Source organism: Marmota flaviventris, chromosome 3 (assembly GCF_047511675.1).
Source record: "Marmota flaviventris isolate mMarFla1 chromosome 3, mMarFla1.hap1, whole genome shotgun sequence".
Classification (NCBI taxonomy): domain Eukaryota; kingdom Metazoa; phylum Chordata; class Mammalia; order Rodentia; family Sciuridae; genus Marmota; species Marmota flaviventris.
Window position 1 is genome coordinate 8,024,906 of NC_092500.1, and position 26,085 is coordinate 8,050,990.

The following is a 26,085-nucleotide window of genomic DNA, read 5'->3' on the forward strand; positions in this document are numbered from 1 at the left end:
TTCACACACAATTCTTTTAACTTTAGAGACCTATGGAAATAGTCTATATATGCCTAAGATACATGATATGAAGGCTCATTATGAAAATGATTTGTACTTAACACCATATATATTTTATTTATTTATTTTTTCTGAGAATGGACTATGAATGGTATTCCTAATTATGTAAGTCTGAAGGGTTATATGTTTTATATAATGAAAAGTACCTTGGGATAGAAGAGAGAAAGTGTACAGAAAACTTTGATTAGATATGCATTAGTGATACTACATCTTAAACATTTTAAAATAAAAATGGTTTTACATGTACATTGTGGGAAATACCTTACTCATGATAGAAGGAAATTCATTGTGACTTTAAAAAAAGTTAAACAACCTGTATCACTTGCTGTTAGTATATGAAATCATAGCTCAACTTTTTTCAGGTTTTAAAACTTTTATATAAATATATGATTTCAGTGCCAGGAGTGGTGGTGTATGCCTGTTAACCCAGTTACCCAGGAGGCTGAGGCAGGAGGATCACAAGTTCAAGGCCAGCTCGGGCAACTTGGCAAGAACCTATCTCAAAATAAAATTTAAAAAACAACTAGGGATATAGCTCAGTGGGAGAGTGCTTCCATGAGGCCCTGGGTTTAATCCCTAGAACTACAGAAATGATTGTCAAAAACATTTTTGGAATTCTCTTTTAGAAAGTGACTTCAGAAATGATTTACAAGCAATGCCAGAAAATCAGATGCTTAATATATATAGGAAATATAAAGTCTCAAAGTCACTTCATGCCTTCCAAATCAGAATCTTCATTTTAACAAGATTCTCAGGAGATTCATATACACAATTTGAGGCCAGCCTCGGCAACTCAAACCCCATCTCAAAATAAAATACACTTTAAAAGAGTTGGGGATGTAGCTCAGAATTAGAATGCTTCTAGATTCAATATCCCTTATTGAAAAAAATTCTACCAGAATGTAGAGAAACGCAACTTGCATATGAATCTCCTGAGAATCTTGTTAATATGAACATTCTGATTCAGAAGGCATGATGTCAGAGCCTGAGACTTTACATTTCCAATATATACTATGCGTTTATAATTCTAATATTAGAGATGATTCTGATGCAGGTGTTCAATGGTTAATTGGCTGGTCAGTGTTCTTTTTTTGGTGGGGGTTACTGGGGATCTAACTCAGGATCTCAAGATGTGAGGCAAAGTGTGCTGTCACTGAGCTACAGCCCTAGTTCCTGGTAAATGTTCTTGAAAAGAGGTTCATGTCCACACTTCATTTTAATTACAAAAAAAAAAAAAAAAAAATTGAGTTGGGGGTTACCAGGGATTGAAACCAGAGGCACTCTACCACTGAACGATATTATTTATTATTATTTTTGAGACAGAGTCTCACCAAGTTGTTGAGGCTGGCCTCCTGAGTTCCTGGGATTACAGATGTGTAAGGATGCACCCAACCTACCCCTTCACTTTAAAAGAAAATTCTCTCTCTGGGTTTCAAAATAGGATGATTAACAGCATTTTTTTTTTTTTTGGAGTTGTACACAATAACTTTATTTATTTATTTTTATATGGTGCTGAGGATCGAACCCAGGGCCTTGCTCTACTGCTGAGCCACAACCCCAGCCCCAATTAACAGCCTTTGTTAAAGAATGACCTAGTCAAGATTTAACAAATGGATGAAGTCTTTAAAGTAGCTCAGTTTTCTGGAGATCACTTATGTCTCCTTCACAGCACTCAGAGGAAATGCTGCTATGGTAATTATTTTAGAAAAGTTAAAACTCTGTAGGCAAGGAAGGGTCTTAATCCCAACCTGGCCTGTATCTTGACTTCTGCTCCCATTTGTTACCTTTCAGCTTTGGTACTAGATGTTGAAATTCTTCTAGTGTATAGGCTTCATCGACTCCAGTTAGAGCTATTGCTCCATCCGTGCCAGATCGAGGACCATCCCAAAGTTCTCGACTGGGGTCTCTCCGAGGCACAAAAAGCATGGCCTTATGTGATGGTAACTCCTTGTCAGGCAGGCTCTGAAGGACCAGAATGCTATCAGGCTCTTGGAATCCACACAGGTACAGGAAATTGTTGTCTTGGTGGAAAGTGTAGGGAATGTCATTGCTCATGTAGTACGTAGGATTGGAGAGCACAACCACCGTCTGGTCTGTCCCACTTTGCTCCTGTGCTTCCGTGTAGATCAGAGACATCAGTTTGTGTCTACGAAGTGCATATTCCACCTGAGATAGTCCTGGTGTCACCTCCCCTAGAAATGACAAATGCAAGTGATACTTTGCATGTCTACAGTGCCAAAGTAATAAGGCAGTTTAATATTAGGTGAAGATCCCCAAGTTCATTTCTTCTATTTGTGCTACATCCCCTCACAGCACACAGGGTACTAAGACGATAAGCCAGGTTGGGTTGGGATTGTGGTTCAGATGTAGACTGCACAATCAATTTTTTAACTTATTTATTTTTAAAGTTGATAGAATTATATATATTTTCTGTGTATACATATTTTAAATCATATGTACATTATGGAATGAAAAAAATCTAGTGAATTAAAATACATATTACCTCACATAGTTATCAGTTTTTGAGGTAGAAACACTTTATATCCATTCTCAGCATTTTTCAACAACACAATATATTGTTAAACATAGTCACCATATTGTTAATTTTAGAACATTTCATCAATCCAAAAAGAAACCTCATGTCCAAGAGCAGTTACTCCCCATTTTTTCCCAAAGCCTTCCACTAATTGGCAACCGCTAACTTATTTTTGTATTGGGATTTGCCTTTTTGCAGAGATTTCATATATAGGTCACTGCACAATATATGATCTTTGATGACTCAGCCAACTTTATTCTAATAATTTCTCCAGTTATTCTACAACTAATTCCTTCTTTTCTCTTAGATAAGTCCAATCTATTCTTCCCTTGTTCACAATGTTACCTTGTTTACAATGTGTCACCTTTCTGAAATTTTATCTCCCTCCATACTAATTCCCTCTAAGATCTTGGCTTAAAACATTTGTAAGCTTGTTTTTAGATTGTTCTCATTAAAATGCTGTCTTGATCAACCCAGATCATGTTGGTTTAACTCTTTGAGTTATTTTTTTAAAAAGGTAACTATTTTAAATTTTATATAATATACACATTTATAAATTTATAATTTATATACTTATATGTTGAGAGCCACAGCCGAAGGGGCCCCAGCAAACTTCCAGCTGCCAGCAATCCAGCTGCCGGCTGATGATTGGCTCACAGCGGCCCCAGCAACATCTAGCTGATTGGCTCCTCTGCGGTGATGCTCATTGGACTGTTTCCCTGCCCTTTCAGACCACGGAGCTGCTCATTGGGGGACTTTTTGGCTCTGCCCACGTGACCCAGCCAATCGGCCTCAAGAGCAGGAGGTTTGTGGGAGGTGGAGGAGAAGCTTGTGGGGGGGAGAGACAGGCGTGTGGAAAGCCGGTGGTGGCAGTTGAGGCTCTGAGGGGTTTTTCCTGAGATGCTGTTTATTTGGCGTGTTTGGTTCTAAAAATAAAGTTAGTTTCTTTTGACAAGTGGCTCCTGATTGTGCCCAGCCAGACTGCGGCACTTATATACAAATTATATATATACATATCTCTAGACATGTATCCTATAATTAAGTAAAAATGTAATCATATTTTATCCTTTGAGTTATTTTAAAAGGCAATTATTTCTCTCTATATGTATCTATATATATTTCCCATAGTTATGCATGAATGTAATCACATCTTACTGAAATCTTTCATTAAATATCTTTCTCCTTTCCTTCATTGGCTCCTTCTTCCTTATACTACCTACATCAGCACCCCACCCATATCTGTAAACTAATATGTATCCTTCCTTACTTTTCTCAATACTCACATAATCATGAATACACGATGTTTTTTTAATCACTATTGTTTGACAAAAATGCAATATTGTACACTCTTTTCTGTATCTTGCTTTTCTAATATAACACAATATCAATGGAAATCCTTCCCTCTGAGTCATCTGGTATAGCTTCAATCCATCTGATCTGCTTGATGTCTCCAAAACATTTTAGAATAGCACAACTTTTAGAGCAAGCTCTATACTGGTAGGAATTCACATTGTTTTTAGTTTTCTGCTGCTATAATAAACATCTTTGTAATTATATCTTGGTAATTTCATGACTTATGTTCCTATGGGATAGTCCCAGCAGAGAAATTGCTGGGTCAAAGACCTTTGAATTTTCTTAGAAATCAAGTTTAGCACATGCAACTCAGTTGTTTATGATTACTTTGGAACTGTCCAGTTCTTTTACCCATGTAAAACAGCAAATGTGATCAAATTCTGTAGTATACATTTAATAAAAATAATTTTAATTTTCTAGACTGTACAAAAGAAAAAAAGTTTACATAGTTATTATTGAAGTTGACAAGAAACAGAAGAGATAACTGAGGGCCTTACAGGCCAGTCTGAACCAGGCAAATACAGAGGGCTGGAAAGGAACTCATATCAAAAAAATTTTTTAAGACCGAGCTGGCTAGGAGTTATCTAGGACTCTCAGGTAGAATACTGAACTTTGTACTAGAGCTGAAGAATATCTTAAGTCTCTGATAACTATTCATTGAAAATTTCCTACTTTACTCAAGCAGTGAGTACTTTTTTATAAAAGCAGAGTCTGACTATAATTGGTGGATTATTTGACCTTTTCTTTTTTGCTATTTCACTTTCTTCTTTTCCTAAAATTTGCTTTAAGAAAAAAAAATCAATTCATTTTGTGTCTAAAAAAATTTCAGTGGTAGAGCATGTGCTTTTAGCATGTGTATGGCCCTGGGTTCATCCCCCAACAAAAGAATTCTGATCAGAAAGAAATTCATAATTTTAATAATTTCATTAAATTATTATCTCATTTTCATTAACAACAGAGTATACATTAACAGATATCAAGAAGTAACTTCTGAAAAATAAATAATTATTTTGAAACCAAAGTAGGATTGGAAAACAATCTTTCACACCATTTAAAGCATTCCTTTATTTGTCAAATCCAATTTCACACAAACGACTACATGAGAAATGTTGAAACTGCTGGCTATACTTTCCCAAGTCTACAAATTATCAACACCAGAGAGTGATCATTAACTAAATGTTTCCCAAGTTTCAAAATCTCCAAGTAATAAAGAACTCTGTGGCAACAGAAAAATTACCCAGGATAAAGATATCTTTTCTTTTCATTTGAAGGAGGGGGGGGGAAGGTATGATAAAGCAATGAACTTTAAGCCCTAGAAGTCAACTTGGCAGTTGCAGTGGCCTTTGATCACAGAACTAAGTATTATAGTCAATCTGACCTGAATTTCTTCTGATAAAGCTGTTTCTGAATAGACATTCTGGCACTCTGTCAAATTGTAAAGTATTACGAAACAAAGTCATTATTTTGTCATGTGAAATCAATTATGGATGGGCAGGCTTTTCTAACAAGTTTATTTAACCAGTCAAAAGCCTGAATGTCATAAAACTGGACTTTTCAAGTAGCAAAGTCTCATAAGCAGTTCCAAGACTCTGCAGCCAAGAAGTAAAATTCTTCCAAGACATTCAGGACTTGGGGACGCTCAAGAGAGCAAGAAGAATGATTTTCATATTTTCTTGGCCAAGCAGAAAACCCAGAGAGGAAAGTGAAATAAAGACTAAAAAATGGATAGAAAGATGCAAGTTTCTACTACAATCTAGGTATGTATTTTAATTATTTCCTCAAACTAACTAGACTAGGAATTAATATGGTCTAATTCTAAAAAGAATTCTACTTAATACCAGGTAGTTACTACTGTAAATAAAGAAGTAGTTCATGAACTGATTTTACTACTATACAGTAGGAGAATGAGGAGAATGAAAAAGCTCGTGATTCCTTTATAAGGTAAAACAGATCTCTCTGAAAAAAATGAAATGACCAGATTATTTTTATTTAAAAATAACTGTACATGAACAGGATTCTTTTATTTTATTTATTTGTATGTGGTTCTGAGGCTCGAACCCAGTGCCTCATGGGTGCCAGGCAAGTGCTCCACTGCTGAACTACATCCCTAGCCTTGAAATGAGCCAATTATAATATTTGAATTAGATTTTATTTGCATATGTTGAACAAAATAAGCCACATGGGGCACAACTATTTGATTCTGTATATTCACTTATAGGACATTAAGAACATACAAAATAGCTGGGTGCAATGGTGTACATCTGTTAATCCCAGGTATTTGGGAAGCTAGGAAGGAGGATTGAAAGTTCAAATCCAGCCTCAGCAACTTAGTGAGGCCCTGTCTCAAAATAAAAAATAAAAAGAGCTGGAGATGTGGCTCAGGGTTAAGTGCCCCTGGGTTTATTCCATGGTATCAAAAAGAAAGAAAGAAAGAAAAAATAGGCAAAATAATGAAGCAATATAAACACTAGAGGAATGGTTGAAGATGGAAGTGGGATTGACTGCAGGGGGCATCAGGGAACTTTCTGGTATGATGGAAATGTTCTATATCTTAACTGAGTTTTAGGTTACACTGGTGTACACTTTTGTCAAAACTCTTTGAATTATACATTTCAGATCTGTGAAATTCACTACATGTAAACTTACCTTATTAAAAAAAGCATACCCCTTTCTAAAACTGAAATAACTTTTTACACTAAGACTTCTCTCAGATGGATTTCTTCTTAAAATGAGAAGAGACTTAAAAAGTTCCCAGATTATCAGTATAGGTGCTATGGACTATTTTGTAGTTAAAAGTGTTTACTCTGGGGTTGTGTCCCTCAGTGGTGGAATGCTTGCCTAGCATGCTTGAGGCCCTGGGTTCTATCCCCAGGGCTGAAAAAAAAAAAAAAGTATGGACTCTTGAGTCAAGACTTTGCCAGTTAGAATCCTACCATAGCATAATACTGAGTTACTTGGGAATATCAAAGTTCTCTGTGCTCCAGTTTCCTGATCTGTAAAAAGGAGATAATAGTATCCACTTAACAAAGTTGTCAGGAGGATTACATAAAGGCTTAGAATAGTAAGCACTATTTAAGTATTAGCTATCATTATTACCAAAAAATAATTTATATTTGAGAGACTATCATCTTGGTAATCCCAAAGCCAGGCAGAACTTTGCAAGAGTAAAATTTTCATGGAAAACCACTATTCATCTCAATGTTCCTATCTGTGTAGAAGGCCTGGAAAATCTTTGGCTTTCTCACGTAAAAGTGAGTCTCAAGTGACTATTCATGAATTTTTAAATTATCATTCAATTCTTTAGAAGGCTCTTGACTCATGCCTGGAGCTGATTCTTCTTAATCTTTGCCCCCAAATTTTTCTGAGTATTTATGAGAAACACAAAGGTAAAAGAGGGAAATTGGTCACTTACTAAACCAGCATTTAAACAACCTGAAAACATTATCTTTCAAGATTTTCTATTTTCTCCTGGTATTAAAAAAAAAAAAAAAAAAAAGGCAGAGAAATTCTCTATACTTCTGCTCTAGATGGCAGTGTATAGAATTTCTATACATTAGTTATCAATATTATGGTACATTGAAATAGGTAGTCAACATGTATCAGACATACAAGTAAAAGGTATGTTTATTCATTTATAAACATATGTAAAGACATAGGTTCTTAATTCTGCATTAATTTCTAACTCAAGCAATGAAGATAAGATGAAAACACATAATACAAATATACAGTATTTATAAAATTGACAATACAAATATATAGTATTTACAAAATTACATAGTCACACCAGGGGTGAGAAAAAAAATATTAAATTACATAAAGACAGGTAGACTTTATGGTGATTAGTAATACAAAAAATAGAGCTTGAACTTAAATTTAAAAACTGCAAAACTTTTCATCAACTACTCTGCTTATCAGATGTAATCTATAAGAAGTATTTGGCGAGTATCCCATAGGCAATTGGTGTGCAGAGTAGCACACTAAGGAAGCTCTTCAAAACACATGTAGTTGGCGTGGTGGCACACGCCTATTAATTTCAGTGACTTGGAAGGCCGAGGAAGGAGGATCACAACTTTGAGGCCAGGCTCCGCAACTTAGCAAAACTGGGTCTCATAAAAAAAGGAAAAAAAAAGAAAAGGAAAAAACACACAGGTTGTAAGCCCCCCTTAGATTCTGATGCAGCAAGTCTACAGTGTCCTGCAGTACATATTTCCTTTGACCAAGTTCCCTCAATGGTCTATGCAGATTTCTGCCACTTTTAATTTCTTTCATTCTTGGACATATATTTTAATATTTTATAAACAGTATCAAAATTTCACCACCACCAAAATAATGTCCTTCAACTTTTAGATATTATTTAAGCTGACCATGCTTATTAACAGCCCACTTTCTAAAAAATGTACCCACTTTTCAAGGGAGAACTATAATTAAACTATCATTGAAAGATTGGTACTCAGCTAATTTTGAAACTTTCAGGAAAGATTATTTGGGAATTCTTATCTACAACTCACTCTGGAACCAATATTTATTTTATTTTATTTATTTATCTTTTGAGGTCCTGAGGGTCAAACCCAGACCCTTGGACATGTTAAGCAAGCACTTTACCAGAGTTCTAACTCCAGCACTCATCATTTTAATATGCAATGATGTTTTGGTCAATGGTGGACTACATATTTATGAGGCTGGTCCCATAAGATTACATCACTCAGTGAAGTCCAGTAGTTTTAGTTTGTGTAAGCATACGCTATGATGTTTGCACAATAATGAAACTGCCTAATGATGTGTTTCTTAAAAACTGGCCCTGATATTAAGAGACATATGACTATATTACATTTGACAAAAAAAGGCATCAGATCTGCCATTATATTTCATGACAGATAAAAAGATAAATGGAGAAAGGATTAAGTTGTTGCCGTACAGTTTAACTCTGATTACTTCCCAAAGAATCTGATTACTGCTATTATTGAGAGTAAAAAGTGTTTCTAGATATGTGATACAAGTCCCTCTGAGCAAAATCTTCTTAAAGCCAGCATTCTAAACTATTCCACATATTCAAAAATTAGTTTTGCCTCGTAATATAAAAATGTTAGCTACATAGGTTTTTGAAAGTAATGCTTCATTAGTCATCTTACAGATTCTTCTCATTCATTCTCTGGCTAAGTTTCTGTTTCTCTGAGCTGAATGTTTGCTGCTCTGCTAATGACAACATTACACCTGTGGCAATGTCAGGGAACATAGAGTGTCTTATACAGATACTATAAAAAGATTCACAGTTCATAATATATCTCAAAATGACACTTGCCTCCTACATGAAACCATATATATATCTGGGAGGAAAATAAAGGGCATGATAGTGATAGGAGATTGACAGTCATTTTCAATCTCTAGATACATAGTCCTTAGCATTGTAGAAACAGTCTATAATGCTCAGACTTCTCTAACGACAAGTTTCGAAAAAATCACTATGGGAACCTGGGAGAGCCAGTGTGATTGCAGTTCCAGATAAAGCAGTAGCAACACAGCGATAGCAGAATTCCTTTACTTCTCATGCCATCCTGCTGAATATTTTCCAAACCACCACTGCTTCAGGAATCTTGGGTAGGTATGGCAAAGAAAAATCGAAGGGAAATGGCTCCCAGAAATTCAGAGGAGCTAATCCAAGAATTTCACTGCTAAGAATTTAAGGAAATAATTGAGCAAAATACAAAGAGTGTATACCTATATTTACTTACACACACCACACACACATGTTCCTATATGAGTCTAGCCAGGCACAAAATATACACCTGTAATCCCAGGGGAGGATGAGCCAGGAGGATTATAAATTCGAGGCCATCCTGGGCAATTTAAGTGAGACTGTCTCAAAATACAAGCCAAAAGCCAGGCCTGGTGATACATGCCTGTAATCCCAGCAACTTGGAAGGCTGAGGCAAGAAGACTGCAAATTCAAGGTCAGCCTAGGCAATTTAGCAAGTCCCTGTCTCAAAATAAAAATAAAATAAAAAAGAAAACAATATATATATATATATTTTAAAAGGACTGGGAGCTGGGGATGTGGATCAGTGGTTGAGAGTTTGCCTAGCAGGCACAAGGCCCTGGGTTCAATCTCCAGCACTGAAAATAAAAAAAAATATGCGTATCACTTATGGGATAATTGAAATAGCAATGTTTTCCAAAAGTTATAAGTACTACCATAATTATGCCAAATGTGAAACCTTTTGGAGCAAACCAAGTAATAGGTGACATTATTTTATACGCCAAACTGCCTCACTGACTTTAGTTGTTTAAGAGATTTTCAAAAATGTATCACATGCCTTTTAATTGTTCTTAAAAATTTACTTTCCATCCCATAATCATTTAAACACTTCACAAGTTTTACATCTTCATATGGAGGAAAAACAAGTGATCAATACTTTGGATACTATTTTTTCCTGAAAAATCTGTATACCTGATGGTTCCTTTAAAAATTAAAACACTGATAATTCTGTTTTAAAACTCTTATCTCCTCTATTCTTTTCCACTTTCTGGTTTAGTTGTTCTGCCTTGACTCTTAAATATTTAACAACAAAGGTGTATTCATGAGGATGAATCTTTTTTTCAACCTTTAAATTGCATCCTTACCAGAGATTTTTCGTTTCATTCTAGGTTCTTCCCCCAGCCCATTTAAATTTTGTGTATAGTTTGGAAAAGATTTAAGGACTGAAGCAGAATATCCTTGATGATAAAAGGGCATTCACATGGAAAACAAAACAAACTCCATCTACTTCTCTCTCTTCTCATTTATCCCAATGTCCAAAATCCTACATTCAGGAGTAAAATCAGGACAGGCATCCGTTTTTCCATACAGCAAAAATAATCATATTTATGTAAATGAACACATACATGTATATATTTATTTACATGAATTTAAAAAACATGATTAGGCGGCACATGCATGTGATCCCAGTGGCTTGGGAGGCTGAGATAGGAGAATTGAGAGTTCAAAGCCAGCCTCAGCAACTGTGAGGCACTAAGCAACTCAGTGAGATCCTGTCTCTAAATAAACTACAAAATAGGGCTGGGGATGTGGCTCAGTGGTCGAGTGCCCCTGAGTTCAATCCCTGGTACCAAAAATATATCAATCAATCAATCAATCAATTAATCAATAACATGCTTAACACTCAGATAATGTATAGCAAAGCAGTCTAGACACAGAAACCAATATGATGACAATTTGATTACCATGTTTTCAAGGCCTGGAAAATGCAGCTCACCAAATAAAATTATTTTACCACAAGAAATCAATACCCTTCAAAGCTGGTAAATCTCAATATCAATTGTACTTTTTTTTCCTTAAAAACGATTACAGGTAGGTTGATATGGTAGAGAAATACTTAAATACCAATCGGACTGCTAGTAAGCTTACCTTACAGCTTTGAAAAACTCTGATTTCTTGTGTTTCAGTGGTGAGCTGCATTTCCTGAGTCTCAGCCAATTTCCCAGCAGGAATTCCCGTCTGATGAAGAATCAGCAAAAGGAAGCCCTCACTGAGACATACTGGTATCATTCACTGAGTGGAGACAGTGAAAGAATAACATGTTTCTAAAGGCAACTTATGTTATTAACATATACGCTTACATAGTAAATACAGATTTAATTAACTCCTCAAGGTGGGAGAAACTTTTCTTGAAAAACTGACAAATGCTTTTTCTACAAAGCATTTGATGTTACTCTCTTGGTTTTAATATGCCTACCTCTTTGTTTCATATTCATTCATCACAGCTGATCCCTTAAATGCTTTTTTAGAAAACAAAAAACATCTTTAGTTTTGAACACTCAATGATGCACCTTCTAGCAGCAATACTGGGATCTCACAGCAGAAAAACAATTAATGAAATAATTTATCAATTTTTTGCATCATCTTTATCAATTGAAATTGACTGCCTCTTCAAGTGATGACAAACAAATATGGAAATCTTTTTCACATATATAAAAATACTTGAAATGAACTTTAACACTTTTGAGAAAGATGTTTTTTAAAATGTCTCTTTGTGTGTGTGTGTGTGGTTCTGGGGATTGAACCTAAGGCCTCATACATGCTAAACAAACATTTTACCACTAAGCTTAGTCCCAGCTCTTAAAAATATCTTTTAACACAGTAGTTTACAAATAATCAATAGTCAGACAAAGTTATAAAAACTTTGACTTAGGAGGCTGGGGTAGGAGGATTCAAAGTTCAAGGTCAGTCTTGGCAACTTAGTGAAACCCTGTGTCAAAACAAAAAATAAAAAGGGTGGGAATGGAGCTCAATGGTGAAGTGTCCCGGTTGTTCCCTAGGACTAACAATATGAAAATAAAAACATCCTGAAATAATATTTTTCACTAGTTATTTTGAATTATGAGGTTTACTGTATTTACTGTTATGGAGTGACTGTTGATACAGTATCAGTAATTGCATGTAGCTATTTAAGTTTAAATTAGTTAAAAATAAAATAAAAACTAGTTTCTCAGTCATCCTAGCAATATTACCAATGTATATTTGCCTACCAGATATTTCACAGAACAGCACAGATCTAGAATACTTTTATCACTGCAAAAAATCTTAATCAATATTCTAGAGAAAGCACCTAAATGAAGAGACAGCTTGTTACAGTTAAAAGGCCTTACCTGGTCTGAGGAGGTGTGGATGTGTGAAGGGGCTAGGCTGGCCTAAATATCGATTTGGAATTCTCCTCTCTGGCACAGGCTGGAGAGAGTATCTTCGCTGTAAACATGATATGCATCCTGAAGGAAGAATAGAGAGGATGAAATAGAACAACAGATCTATACATCCTTTATGGTACTCATGCATTTATTTCCAACATTTTGGATGATTAGGAAATGCAAGTTAGCATTTCCTTCCTTCTCCCAATATTTAAATGGTTCTTCCCCATTGTGAGAGCCTGTGATGGGCTCTAGGAAAACAGAAATGAGGTCATCTCTACTCTCATCATATTGTCTGCTACAGTATAATGGAGACAGATATGCATAGACACACATACATGTATGTAAAACAAAGGTAGGAACAAGGTGAAGGAAGGGAACAAACAAAAAACAAGAAAGGGGTTAGGAAGGAGTTCACATAGATAGCTTGAGGCTGTGTCCTAAAATTTAGGAGAAGATAATTAACTTTTTTTTTTTTTAACTGAGAATATGTGAATGCTAAGTATGAGTGATATCATATTTAATCTTGGAATATTACAGCCAGATAACATATGAAAAATGCTTAATCATAGGATATAATAAATGTTAACATTATTATCACTAACTGAACAAAAGTTTATTGAGCACATGATTGGAACATATGCTGGAGAAGACACAAGAATGACAAGGGTTCAACCACCAGCACTACAAAAAAAAAAATAATAAATCAAGATTATTTACCTGGGTCTTCAAACAATCTAAGAATATTCAGCTAGAAGTAGACGTGAGACAAGGTGAGAAGAAACAGCACTATAATACTGCATGGTAAATGTAGAAGTAGATTCAAATGCAAGTTTTTTTTTCCCCCTTGGGTGGGTTCTGGAGACTGAACCCAGAGGCACTTAACCACTGAGCCACATCCCCAGCCCATTTTTTGAGACAGGGTTTCACTAAATCTCATAGGCTAGTCTAGAACTTGCAATCCTGCCTCAGGCTCCTCAATTGCTGGGATTACAGGTGTGTACCACCCCACATGGCCATATGTTAGGTTTTTGAGAACACAAAACTATCATAATGCCTAGAGTTGGGTGCAAAGACAAAAGGCATGTGGTACTCTGAGGAACACAGGAAAACATACAAAAGGTATTTCTGCAGAAATAGATAATGCCTATTTCTGTGCACATGTGCTTGAATGTGAAAGGGCAGGAGGAGGGAAAGAGACATGTAAGAATGCACCAGGGCAACAGCACCCTACTCTACCAGAAGGTGAGGGCTGCTGGAGGGAGATGAAAAGATTAGGAAGGTAGGCCCAGGCCTTTAAAGGTATTGTATGGTAAATTAAGGAATTAGATTTTTAAATTCCACATGAAGTAGACATTATCATCATTATTTTATAAAAGAGGAATCTGATGAAGAAGTAATTTGAACAAGGTCACACAGTACTGGGGAGCTAACATTCAAATCCAGGTTTACAGAGTTTATAATCTTTGCACTCTTCCCTCTGTGCAACAGTTCAGGAGATCTTCTGTTTTAATCTCAACAACGCAATCAGTACTGAACAATATCCTTGGAGCATAAAATCAGTACATAGGCAGAACATGATTAAGTATGGATCAAGTGAAAGATTTCTGTAGGAGTTATGAAGTATGAATGATGTTGTATGTATTTGGGAGAGAGTTAGAAGTCTTAAATGTTCACCCAGATTAAATTTATTGAAGATTGTTGAGAAAAATAATAACTTGTTGGATGATAAAAGAAAATGGTGCCTGGATTGAGGAAACAGTCTCCTCACTAATCTGCCTGTCTTGGTCTTGCCTCTTCAATTCATCCTCTGTAGGTCATGCTATTTCCAAAATGATCTTTCCAGTCCTTTGCTTCAGGCTGGGGTTATAGCTTAGCAGAAGAGCACTTGTCTGTAGTTCTTTGCCTCAAACTTTCTAAAGGTTTGGCCAGGCAAGTCATATGTAAATTCTAGGAGCTGTCTTTGAACTCTATAACAGAGTGAGCTTTTTAACAGTATAGCCTCTACTAACTGTATAAGCTTAAAATTTTCTACCTTTCAGAAAAAGCTTCAAAATCCTTAACTTAGCATCTTTCACAGTCTGGATACTAGACCAGACTAATTCTCAAAAACATTACTGAAGTCACACTAGGCTACATGAAGATGCCCAGCAAATCATTTTGTATCATAACAGCATTTGCCTTCAAAAATATAGTTGTCTTGGTCTAAAATGAATTTTGCCTGCTTTTTTTTGACTATACAACTTCTAAAAGTTCAGATTAAACATCATTTAGGTAGGAAGCCTTCTCTTACATTCCCAGTCCTACTGCTACAGATGCAGATGTTGTCCTGCGATGTTTATATATGCCTGACACTTTGCACATAATTCCTAGTTTGCTAGTCTACTCTAAATTTTTGAAAGGCACTTATTATTCGACTTTGTTTTTCCATGACTGGATTTGCAATACATATATTTTGAAGGTTAAAAAGCCTATCAGGGGAGCTGGAGTTGTAGCTCAGTGGTAGAGTGCTCACCTAGCACGTGTGAGGCCCTGGGTTCAATCCTCAGCACCACATGAAATAAACAAATAAAATATAGGTATCGTGTCCAACTACAACTAAAAAAATAAATACTAAAAAAAAAAAAAAAAAAGCCTATCAGGGACTGGAGATATAGCTCAGTTGGTAGAGTGCTTGCCTCACATGCACCAAGGCCCTGGGTTCAATCCCCAGCACCCCCCTCCCCAAAACACACACAAAAAGCCAATCAGTCTTCTGATTAGATGCAGAGAGTAAAGACAGAAGAGGATAATTCCTAGATTTGTGGCCTGAACAGTGGGTGAATAGTGTACCATTAAATGAAACAGGAAAGACTTTAGGTACTTATTGGATATCACAATAGAAAAGTCAAATAGAAAGTATTTCAGAAGGAAGAGTGACAGGCTAGATAATAATTAAATGAAGGTATTAGAAGCACATAGGTGATATCTAAGCCCTGGGATTAGATACCACTTAGAGAGACTGAGTAAAGGCTGGAACTATAAAATTTTAAGTGTGAAAAGCACAGAAGAAAATAAGAAAATTAGAAGACTATGGTATTTAGGAAGCTAAAGAAACAAAGGTATTTTTAAAAAGGAGGAAGGAATCAAACTGTGGCAAGTGCTTCAGAATATGAGAAAGCCAAAAGGACAACCACTGGACTCTGTAACATGAAATTCCCTGGAGAAACTGACAAGCACATTTTTAGCAGAGTATAGATGGAAACCAGATTGGAGTGTGCCAAGAATGTAAGAAAGCACAGATTCCAAGAAAACAATTTTGAGAAGATTTCTGGGACCGAATCAGAGAATATGGCACAACAGCTGGGAGTGGAGAGGGCCCCAGCCAAGGGGGATGACTAAAGCAGCAAGTCCTGTTTTAATTTTTCAATTTCCTAACTTTTCTCCTTACATTTTTACACTCTACTAAAACTAGTTTTCTCAAAATATGAGTTTTTGGGTACCGGGCATTGAGACACATTCCCAACCCTATTTTGTATTTTATTTACAGTCAGGGTTTCACCAAGTTGCTTAGCATCTCACTTTTGCTGAGGCTGGCTTTTAACTCCTAATCCTCCTGCCTCAGCCTCCCAAACTGCTGGGATTACAGGTGTATACCACAGCGCTCAGCTAAGTATTCATAAGAGCAGAATTTTCCATTTTCTTTCTATTTAGGATGGGGAGGATTACTGTGGATTGAATCCAGGGGCACTTTATGTTTTAAAAATCTCAAACTTTTGGGGCTGGGGTTGTGGCTCAGCAGTAGAGTGCTCGCCTAGCACATGTGAGGCCCTGGGTTTGATCCTCAGCACCACATAAAAATAAATAAAGGTATTGTGTCCAACTACAACTAATAAAAAAATATTAAAAATAAAATAAAGGTTCAATCCCCAGCACCAATAAATAAATAAATAAAGGTCATCGTGTCCATCTACAACTAAAATAAGCAAACAAACAAAAACCTCAAACTTTTGATCCTCCTATCTCAGCCTTTCAAGATGCTGGTATTATAGGTATCTGTCACTACATCAGGTAGAATTTTCAATTTCCTAACTTTTCTCCTTACCAGTGGTTCTCAATTTATGTTTGTGGATGTCTAAAACCTAAACTCTTAAGTCTTGGTCCAAGAAATGTAGTAGAAGCTGGGTGTGGTGGTATATGCCAGCAATCTGGGAGGCTGAGGCAAGAGGATTGCAAGTTCAAAGCCAGCCTCAGCAATTTAGTGAGGCCCTAAGCAACTTAGGGAGAACCTGTCTCAAAAAATTAAAAAAGGGCTGAGGATATGGCTCAGTAGTAGAGCACCCCTATGTTCAACCCTTGGTACCAAAAAGAAAAAGAAAAGAAAAGCAGTAGAGTGGAAACATCAGCATTTGGAAATTATGTTCAGAAAGTTTAAACATTTTCATTAATCAATTATGTAGCTTTAGGCAAATTACTTTATCCCTCAGAATCTTGGCTTATGGGCACAAAAATGTTTATTTTGCCGAAATGCTATGTCAGCTAAATGAGAAACTGTATGTAAATTATTTGGATCAGTATGATAAGAGGGTGCTCAAATGATGCTCAATATTGTTATTGTTTTCAAAGGTAGGCAAATATAATCATGCATATGTTACACATAAATACATGTAAGCACATATACTGGAGAGAATTCCAATTACTTGGGTTTTAAACATTTCACAATGCCTCTTGACAACTAGCATGTAAAAACCAAAATAAATGTAAAGCAAAAAATACTCAGACCCGGCAAACAGCTTAGAAAGACTGTCTAGAAATATACTACATTTCTATATTTCATTAGAGAATTGTTTAACTGAACTGGTTTTAAATGTAACGGAAATTAAAAAAGACAAAAATAGAGAAGGAAAAACAGATTGCTATGGAGAATTTTCTAGGACAATAAAATGAGCAAGGTGAATCTAATGTATGAAATATGATATGTCAAGAGCTTTATGTTTTGAACAACCAATAAAAAAAAAAGAAAAAAAAAATGAGCAAGGAATAGAATATTTTTTTTTTTAAATTCAGTTGTAGTTTGTTGATAATTTAAATTATCCTCAAAGAAAATCAACTTTGGTTAAATAACTGGGCTTTCTAATTCAGTTTCCCAATTGCCATTTATTCTCTACATAGCAGCCACTGATCCATTTAAAAATAAGTCTGGGCTGGGGATGTAGCTCAGTGATAGAGCCCTTGCCTAGCAGGTGTGAGGCTCTGGGTTCAATTTCCAAAATCTTTAACTACATATTGAATAGTATTAAACTTTTTTTGACAACAGGGATTGAACCCAGGGGACTTAACTAGTGAGTCACATTCCCAGCCCTTTTTGAGACAGGATCTCACTAAATTGCTTCTGACCTCCCCTAAGTCGCTGAGGCTGGCTCTGAACTTCTGATTCTCCTGCCTCAGCCTCCCAGGTCACTGGGATCACAGACGTGTGCCACCATAGTAAATTTAAGTGGGTAAAGATACCATCTCAAATGACTCACCATTGGCATGCAAAAATCTGGCATATTAAGCCACTTTCTCCAGGAAGCCTTCCCTGACATCCTAGTCTGGGACAGATGTTTCTTATTCAATTGTTTATCAGCCAGTACTTCTTCTATCACTGCCTTTATTATATTGTTACAAATTAAAATAAATGTGTCAACTACTTAAAATCTTTTTTCACATAGTTCATTAAGTGATTTCTTTCTAAACCAAAACATGGAGCAAACAGAAACTAAGGCTCAGTAATCTGGAGGTCATATTACATAATGCTGTGGCCACTAGCAAAAGGTCCTTTTAGTTTATGAGGCATTGTTTGGGACCTTGGGGGGGGGGGGTGAATACAGTAAAAACAGTGTAGAAGATTCAGGATGTTCTGGCGTGTCTCTGGTCTAGTTCCATTTGGAAGTTCCAGTCCCTACTTCTAACCTGGAATGACACCATAATGCAGCCCTCTCTGACATAAACTTATAACTCTGTTTGCCACATAATCAGACTTCTAATGTCTCCTAGCAGTGGCTCATGGTAGTAGTATTTCCTTTAATGTAAAAATGCGCCTATTTGCAGTCACTGCCTCTACCACCAACAGAGCCTGAGCTTCGAGGAAAAGACAGTGCTCACTATCCAGTGTGCTGTTAAAAGATGGTGGATTACTATGAAGTTCTAGGAGTACAGCGATATGCTTCACCTGAGGACATTAAAAAAGCTTATCATAAAGTGGCACTTAAATGGCACCCTGATAAAAATCCGGAAAATAAAGAAGAAGCAGAGAAAAAATTCAAAGAAGTAGCTGAGGCATATGAGGTATTATCAAATGATGAAAAACGGGACATTTATGATAAATATGGCAAGGAAGGATTAAATGGTGGAGGTGGAAGTCATTTCGAGGATGAATACGAGCATAGCTTCATATTCCGTAAGCCAGACGATGTCTTTAAAGAAATTTTTAGGGAAAGGGACCCATTTTCATTTCACTTCTTTGAAGACTCACTTGAGGATCTTTTAAATAGTCCGAGAAGTTTCTATGAGAGCAGAGGAAGTGCAGGATCCTTTTTCTCTACCACCAGTGAACATCCAACTTTGGAGAGATTTTCTTTCTATGATACAGGATATACATCATATAATTCACTGGGGCATGAGGGCCTTCCTTCATTCTCTTCCCTGGCATTTGATGATAGTGGGATGTGCAACTATATATCTTTTACAACTTCAGGCAAGATTAATGGCAGAAACATTAATATGAAGAAAATTATTGAGGATTATCAAGGAATAGAAGATATACAAGATGATGAGTTGAAATCCTTCTTTGTAAATGGTGTGGCAGATGAAGACAGCTTTGCAGCAGAATGCAGCTGCAGAAGACATTCATTTAACAATTACTCACCTAATTTCTATAGCCCCAAATATGTACCTCAATATACTTTTGTGGACAATGATGAGCAAGGTATACCTTTCATTACCAGCAACTGGGATCCCTCTATTTTCTCAGCAGGATTCAAAGAAGATGGTAAGAGGAAAAAAAAAGAAGCACAAAGAAGTGCAGAAAAAGAAGTCAACCAAAAGGAATCTCTAAACTGACTTTAGACACATTATGTTCATATAACATTTGAACATGACTCTTTTGTGTGTTTTGGTTAATTACAGAGTTTTATAGATAACATTTGTTTAATACTATCCAAGGTTATGTTTTTGACCTTTTAATTAGGTTTACGAGCATTGGTCTATAGCTTGGATTAGGTATGTCAGAAAAACATGATCTTATGGTAACATGGGGATGTTAAAACTTTGGAAAACTGAAAATATTTATTTTTTATTTTTGAGCTATTTACATACAGAATTTGTCCCGACTAGAGTTTATGACCTACTTCATTCCTTTTATCTGACTAAAACCACTATACAAACTTTTGAAATATGTATAGCATTAGTGGACAAATGTATTAAGATACACAGGTTCAGCCTATATACTTTTATCATGAAATGACTTTTTCCCAGTGGAGGCATAGCATTTTATACATGACTTAAAGATACTACAAATTAAAGTATAAATTTTTTTTCTTTTGGGTTGAAATAGACTTATATTTGTACAAACATGTTCACAGCTGTAGTATTCAAAACAACCAAGAGGAGGAAGTAACCCAAATATCTACCAACAGATGAACGTATAAAACATGGTGTGTACACACAAACATTATTCAGCCTTAGAAAGAATGTATCATATGCTACAACATGGGTGAGTTTTCAGGACATTATGGTAAGTGAAATAAGCCAGTCACTCAAAGACAAATACTGTATGATTCACTTAGATAACATATCTAAAGTAGTACAATTCAGAAAGTAGGACACTGGTTACTAGGGACTGGGAAGAAGGGGAAAAAGAGGAGTTTATGGTCATGGAGCTTCAGATTTGCCATATGAAAACATTTTGAAGATGTTTCACAACAATGTGAATATACTAATATCATTAAACTGGATATTTTAAAATGGTTAATACAGTAAATCTTACATAACATGTATTTTACCATAATTATTTTTTTCTTTTGCTATGGGGGACTGAACCCAGGGGTGGTCAACCATTGAGCAACATCCCCATTCCATTTTTGAAAGTTTGAGACAGGGTCTCACTAAGTTGCTGAAGCTGGCTTGAACTTGTGATCTGCCTGCCTTAGCCTCTTAAACCACTGGGATTACAGGCATGTAATCCTAGCAGTAAGCTAGGCCACAATTTTTTAAAAAAGCTAGTATTATCCAGATTTTTCAGAGGAATCTGGCTATATCATATGTGGCAACCTATCATTCATTCACTTCTATTTTCATCTGAAGTTTGTACACAGGATCAACAAACTCATTATTCTAAAATACTACCTATGTCCTTTTAAATTTAGGGTCATGTTGGGAGAAAACAGATGAGCTACAAATAACATTGGGTATCAAGCAAGTAGTCTGAAGTAAATATCTGCATATATTTATTTCTTTTTAAAATGTGTTAACTTTGATTCAACACTATTCACTATTTGTAGCTTCCTGTAATGATTTCACTTTCAAAATATATTGTCTCTCAATTTTTTTTTCATTAGCACTTTTTGAGTACCTGCTATTTGTCAGGCAGCGTTATATAGGTTCTTGGGGTATAACAGTGAACAAAACAACAAAAATCTTAGCTGTAACAGTTACAAACTAGAGATAAAAAATAAATATTAAAAAACAATCTGGCTGGGTACAGTGGTGCACACCTGTAATCCCAGTGACTTGGAAGGCTGAGGCAGGAGGATCACAAGTTCAAAGCCAGGCTTAATAACCTTGTGGAGCCCTCAAAAACCTAGTGAGACCCTGTTTCAAAATAAGAAACAAAAAAGGCTGGGAATGTAGCTCAGTTTTAAAGCACCCCTGGGTTCAATCCTTGGTACCCAACGTCCGTCCCCCCCCTCCTCCACAGGGCTTTTTTTTGAGACAGGGTCTTCGTATGTTGTCCATGCCCCTCAAAGGATCCTCCTGTCTCAACCTCCCAAATATTTGGGAATATCAGCATATGCCATTGCATCCAAATCAGAACTTTTTTTAGGTCTAAAAAAATTTTGGGATATACAGATTGTAATTTTAGCTAAAGTAGCCAGGGAAAGTGGTTAGATTCAACATGCCAAGGATACTGACTAGGGTATCTGGTAAAAGTAAATTCCAGGCAATAGCAAGTGCCACATCCCTAAGGCAGCTGCATAAAATGCATTAGAGGAGACGAATGTGGCAAATTAAGACAGCAAATAGATGAAGTTAGAAAGGCAGAAGGGTTGAAAGGAAGTCAGATTATGCGTGAACCGCTAGATCACAGTATGCACATTGCCTATCATACACAGGATAGGAAGCTCCCCCTGGAGGATTTGAGAAAAAGAGTGACAAAACGTGATATATTTAAATAGGACCCTTCTGGCCGCTTTGGTTGAAAACAGACTCAAAGTAAGCATGGTAACCACACTATTGCCATAAGAAAATATAGTGGTTTGGTCCAGCGCAGTGGCAAAGAATTATAAAAATGTGGGATATTCAATAGGTAGGGTTAAACAGAATATGCTGACAATTTTGGGATATGACAGAAAGAGGATGACAAGGTTTTTAGCACAACATAGCAAGAAGGGAGTTGTATTCACTGAGATAAGAGTGCAAGGTTTGGATACGCTACATTTAAGATGCTTAAATTCAGTAAGCACTGAAAAGAATTTCCTGCATTGTAACTGTATTACAATTATTTGCCTAATCTGCCTCCCATGAAAGCAGCCACTTTTACATTCAGTGCTCATTGTTTGGTGCGCAATGTTTGCTGAATGAGTTATCTGCAAATAGGTTTTTAAAAATACTGTCTTTAATATTCTCAGTATTTCCTTTTCTCATGTCAGACTTAAAATGATATATTTTGAATGCTTTAATCTTTTAAAATACAACAAATTTATGCATCACTAGTGTTTTATTGTCCTCAGATGACTGGATGGTGCTAATAACATAGTTCATCTAATGAAATCTCTATTAGGTTTACTATCTGGGATTGGAGGTGTAGTTCAGTGGTAGAGCTAGTGTTTGGCAGGCATGAGGACCTGGGTTCAATCCCCCGCGTGCACACATGCACAGGCACGCATGTGCGCGCGCACATACACAAGTGAAAAATACAATAAATTCAATTTAGGTTTGCATGACTTTCTTTTTTAGAGTATTGGGGATTGGACTAAGTTGCTTAGGGCCTCACTAAGTTGCTGAGACTGGTTTTGAACTCATGCTCCTTTTGCCTCAGCCTCTTGACTAACTGGGATTACAGGTGTGAGCTACCATGCCAGGTATGAATGCATGACTTTCACAGATAAGCAAGTCTCCTACAGTATTCAACTTTCTGCACCCAAAGCCTTTCTAAGGAAGAACAACTACAGATACTCAAAGGTTTACTGATGAGTACCTCAGGCATGGAATTTTCAAACTCTAAAATGTAACAAAATTCCAGGGTAACATAGTATTTACAATTCATGACTATTTTCCTTGTCACTGGATTCAAGACTCTATTATCACACTTAGCTATAGTGTTATCTGTAGCGTTGGTCAAGACTATTATCACACTCAACTACAGTGTCATTTATTGTTTGTCTATCTCCCTTTGACCAGACTGAGCAATCTAGGGAAGTGGCAATCCATCCACAATGACTAATTTAAAAAGTTAATGAGGGACTGGGGAAGTAGCTCAGCTGGTAGAGTGCTTGCCTGGCATGTGTGAAGCCCTGGATTCAATCCCCTACATCCCAAGGAAAAAAGTTACTTATTGCATTAAAATGCATTCTTCGTGGCTCACTTGATGAATAAAAAGTTCCAAAATTACCTAGATATACTGGTGCTATAACAAAAAGGACTAGATACAATACTATACAAGGTGCTTGATGTAAAATCCCTGACTTGTGAACCATCATCCTGTGTTTTAAGTTCCTTCTCGGACTTAAGAAGATTCAAGATCATTCATTTATCGAGTTAAAAACTTGCTTATTCTATGGAAGTAAACTGAAGGATAATGAATTAATTTTGTAAAGATCTTGGTATGTATAATGTAGTATCTAGTCCTACCTCGATCAACTGGGTTTTACAAAGCTTCAAGAAAACCAAAGGTCACAAGCAAAGGATGGTTCCAGCTCAATCATAAGACTGGTTTCTATGATTAAGATTGATCAATCGTACAATCTATCTTTTCACCTCTTCCCACCAGCTTTCTGCATAAAGCTTTACTATTAGAACTGAAGAGTAATTCTGTGCACTGGATGGTGATTTGGTTTTTATAGGAAAGAGGTAAGTTGGTAATATTACATTCCATTTTCAATGAGTCCAAATATAACATCATAAATGCCAAAACATAGCTTTGATATCCAGTATCATATCATATCTGGTTCCCATACTGGTCCCCCAAACTGAAATATGATCCGATGGCAGATTTGTCCGCAAAATAGATGATTCAGTTTTCACTTTTAAACTTTGTCCATCAGATTAATGTTTCGCGATAGAGGACAACCGACAAAACATGGTTCCCCTTGTTCCTGGGCTCCTTCATCTTGTCATTACAAACAAAATTTTCAGACATGACAAACAAAAATTACAAACCCCTGCAGCATTTCCAAATATCTTTGGAAATCTGAGAGAAACTGCTCAAAAGATTTGTTACCAAACATATTTCTTGTATATTCCGGAGCCAGCTCTGGAATCAACTCTTTTAAAACAGGATTTTTGGTTGACCTAACAGAAACAAGAACGACTTGATGTGAAAGACTTTGTCACCTAAGCGAGTGTGATGATAACTGACAAAACTTCTGAGTCCGAGTAACTTTGAAGACAGTCCCTCCGGGGGATGGCACACACTTTTCTCTCTGCAGTCATTTAAGCTTCCCAGAATACCTCAATGGTAGAGAGAACTGGGGGCCCACCCTTTCCAGGAGCAGCCGACAAAGAAGAAATCCGCGGAGGCACCCGCAGGAGAAGGATCCGCAGAGCCAGGGATCGCCTGAGACCAACTTAGTTACCTCTGGGGCGCCTCAGGTTAATCCAAGAACAAGCCCTGGAGGGGACACCGTGAGAGAAGAGTCTAACCTGAGAGGCCGCGGGCGCTTGCTAAAGCAGGAACCAGCTTCGGAGTAGAGAGTAGCCAAAGCATAACTGCCAGCTCACACGTCAGGAAAAGAAAGGGAATCAGCCCGCGAAGGAGCCACCAGCACAGCCGCGTCGCCAGGAAACCGGACCAACCGCCCCTCCCCTTCCGGCTGGCGCCGCTTGCGGGCTTTCCTCTCGCGGCGGCGCAGAATGCTGACATCAACGCCCGCACCCGGCATTCTGGCCGCGGGGCCCTTTTTCATTAGGGCTTCACGTACCACTTAACGCCCACCTTCCCAGAGTGTCTGATTCCAGTGGTTCACTGGAAGGGCTGTTTCCAGCTCGCTTCAAAGTGCCCAGGAAGAGGGTTGGACCCGTTCTGGGGAACTCCAATCAGAAGAAAACATTTGAGAATGTTGGCGAGAGAGGCAGGCAATAACGCGAACAGCCACATTTCTAGAAGGTTCTAGGCAGCGCGCAGGAGCACGGGTAGAGGGAGACGGATTGAGCGAGCGAAGGACCCAGGGTCACGAGGCCGTTAGGGGGAGGAGCCAGCGGCCGGGGAGGTTCTAGTCTGTTCGGCCTCGCGGCATCCGCCCCCTTCTGCGCGGTCACGCTGAGCCAGCGCCCGGGCCTGGGAACGGGCCGCAGCCGCCTCCGCCTGCCTCTCCTCGACCATGGATCCCCGCAAAGTGAGCGAGCTTCGGGCCTTCGTGAAAATGTGTAAGCAGGATCCGAGCGTCCTGCACACCGAGGAGATGCGCTTCCTGAGAGAGTGGGTGGAGAGGTGAGACCCGCGCCCAGGGACAGTTGGGGGCGGCCTGGGCCGGAGCTGGCGCGGGGCGCGGGCTCGGGGCCCCTAGGTGGCTTCGCTCCCTGGCCGGGAAGGTAGGCCACCTGGAGTGGTTAATGGAGGGTCCGGAGCCTTGGGTAGTGCAGAAGCTGGGGAGTCAGGGGCAGATCTGAGGTCGCCCCTGCCAAAGCCCCACGGTGTGTGTTGGACAAGGCGGACGCAGCCGATTGCAAGGACAGGGGCCCCGGAGACCTGAAGAGCAAGGGAGAGGGATGAGAATGAAGGCGTGCGGGGTAGGTTTTCCCCCCCTCTGGCGTCCTGCTTAGGTCGCATCGACACATAGGAGCTCCTTTATTCGCTATTATGTAAGATAATAACTTTTATAATAAGAGTCACTATATTAGATTTTCCTCACTTTTATCTTACAACTATTCTAACTGCGTAGAAACAGTTATCTTGGAAATCACTTAAAATACCTCCGTTCACACTGTTACTATCACTGCAGACACTTGGAGGAAGGTGATTTTTCAAGAACTAGTTCGTTTCCAGCATGTGGTCTTGG

General features: G+C 37.6%; 3 protein-coding genes across 8 annotated transcripts in view; 2 read left to right on the forward strand and 1 right to left on the reverse strand.

The window, feature by feature from the left end:
- The window catches only part of Xpnpep3 (X-prolyl aminopeptidase 3), an 82,282-nt gene extending 57,289 nt beyond the window's left edge, over positions 1–24,993 (reverse strand). Inside the window, exons 1-3 of one of the 2 annotated variants that reach the window (XM_071609453.1) lie at positions 24,731–24,993; positions 12,593–12,709; positions 1,845–2,252 (exon numbers count right to left, since the gene is read on the reverse strand). In XM_071609453.1, the coding sequence (XP_071465554.1) occupies positions 1,845–2,252; positions 12,593–12,709; positions 24,731–24,950 (745 nt within the window). In that variant the 5' untranslated portion in view covers positions 24,951–24,993. The remainder of the gene's footprint in view (positions 1–1,844; positions 2,253–12,592; positions 12,710–24,730) is intronic. The other variant, XM_027927264.3, reaches the window with a different exon arrangement.
- Positions 5,458–26,085, forward strand: part of St13 (ST13 Hsp70 interacting protein) — a 51,925-nt gene continuing 31,297 nt past the window's right edge. The window contains exons 1-2 of one of the 5 annotated variants that reach the window (XM_071609457.1): positions 5,458–5,706; positions 11,390–11,485. In XM_071609457.1, the coding sequence (XP_071465558.1) occupies positions 5,606–5,706; positions 11,390–11,485 (197 nt within the window). In that variant the 5' untranslated portion in view covers positions 5,458–5,605. Of the gene's footprint in view, positions 5,707–11,389; positions 11,486–25,001; positions 25,518–26,085 lie in introns of those variants that run through there. The other 4 variants (XM_071609454.1, XM_071609456.1, XM_027927322.2 and 1 more) reach the window with 4 other exon arrangements.
- On the forward strand, positions 18,720–21,435 carry Dnajb7 (DnaJ heat shock protein family (Hsp40) member B7). The gene is given in 2 exon segments (XM_071609458.1): positions 18,720–19,648; positions 19,650–21,435. Coding segments are annotated over 2 exon segments (930 nt in total). The 5' UTR covers positions 18,720–18,775; the 3' UTR covers positions 19,707–21,435.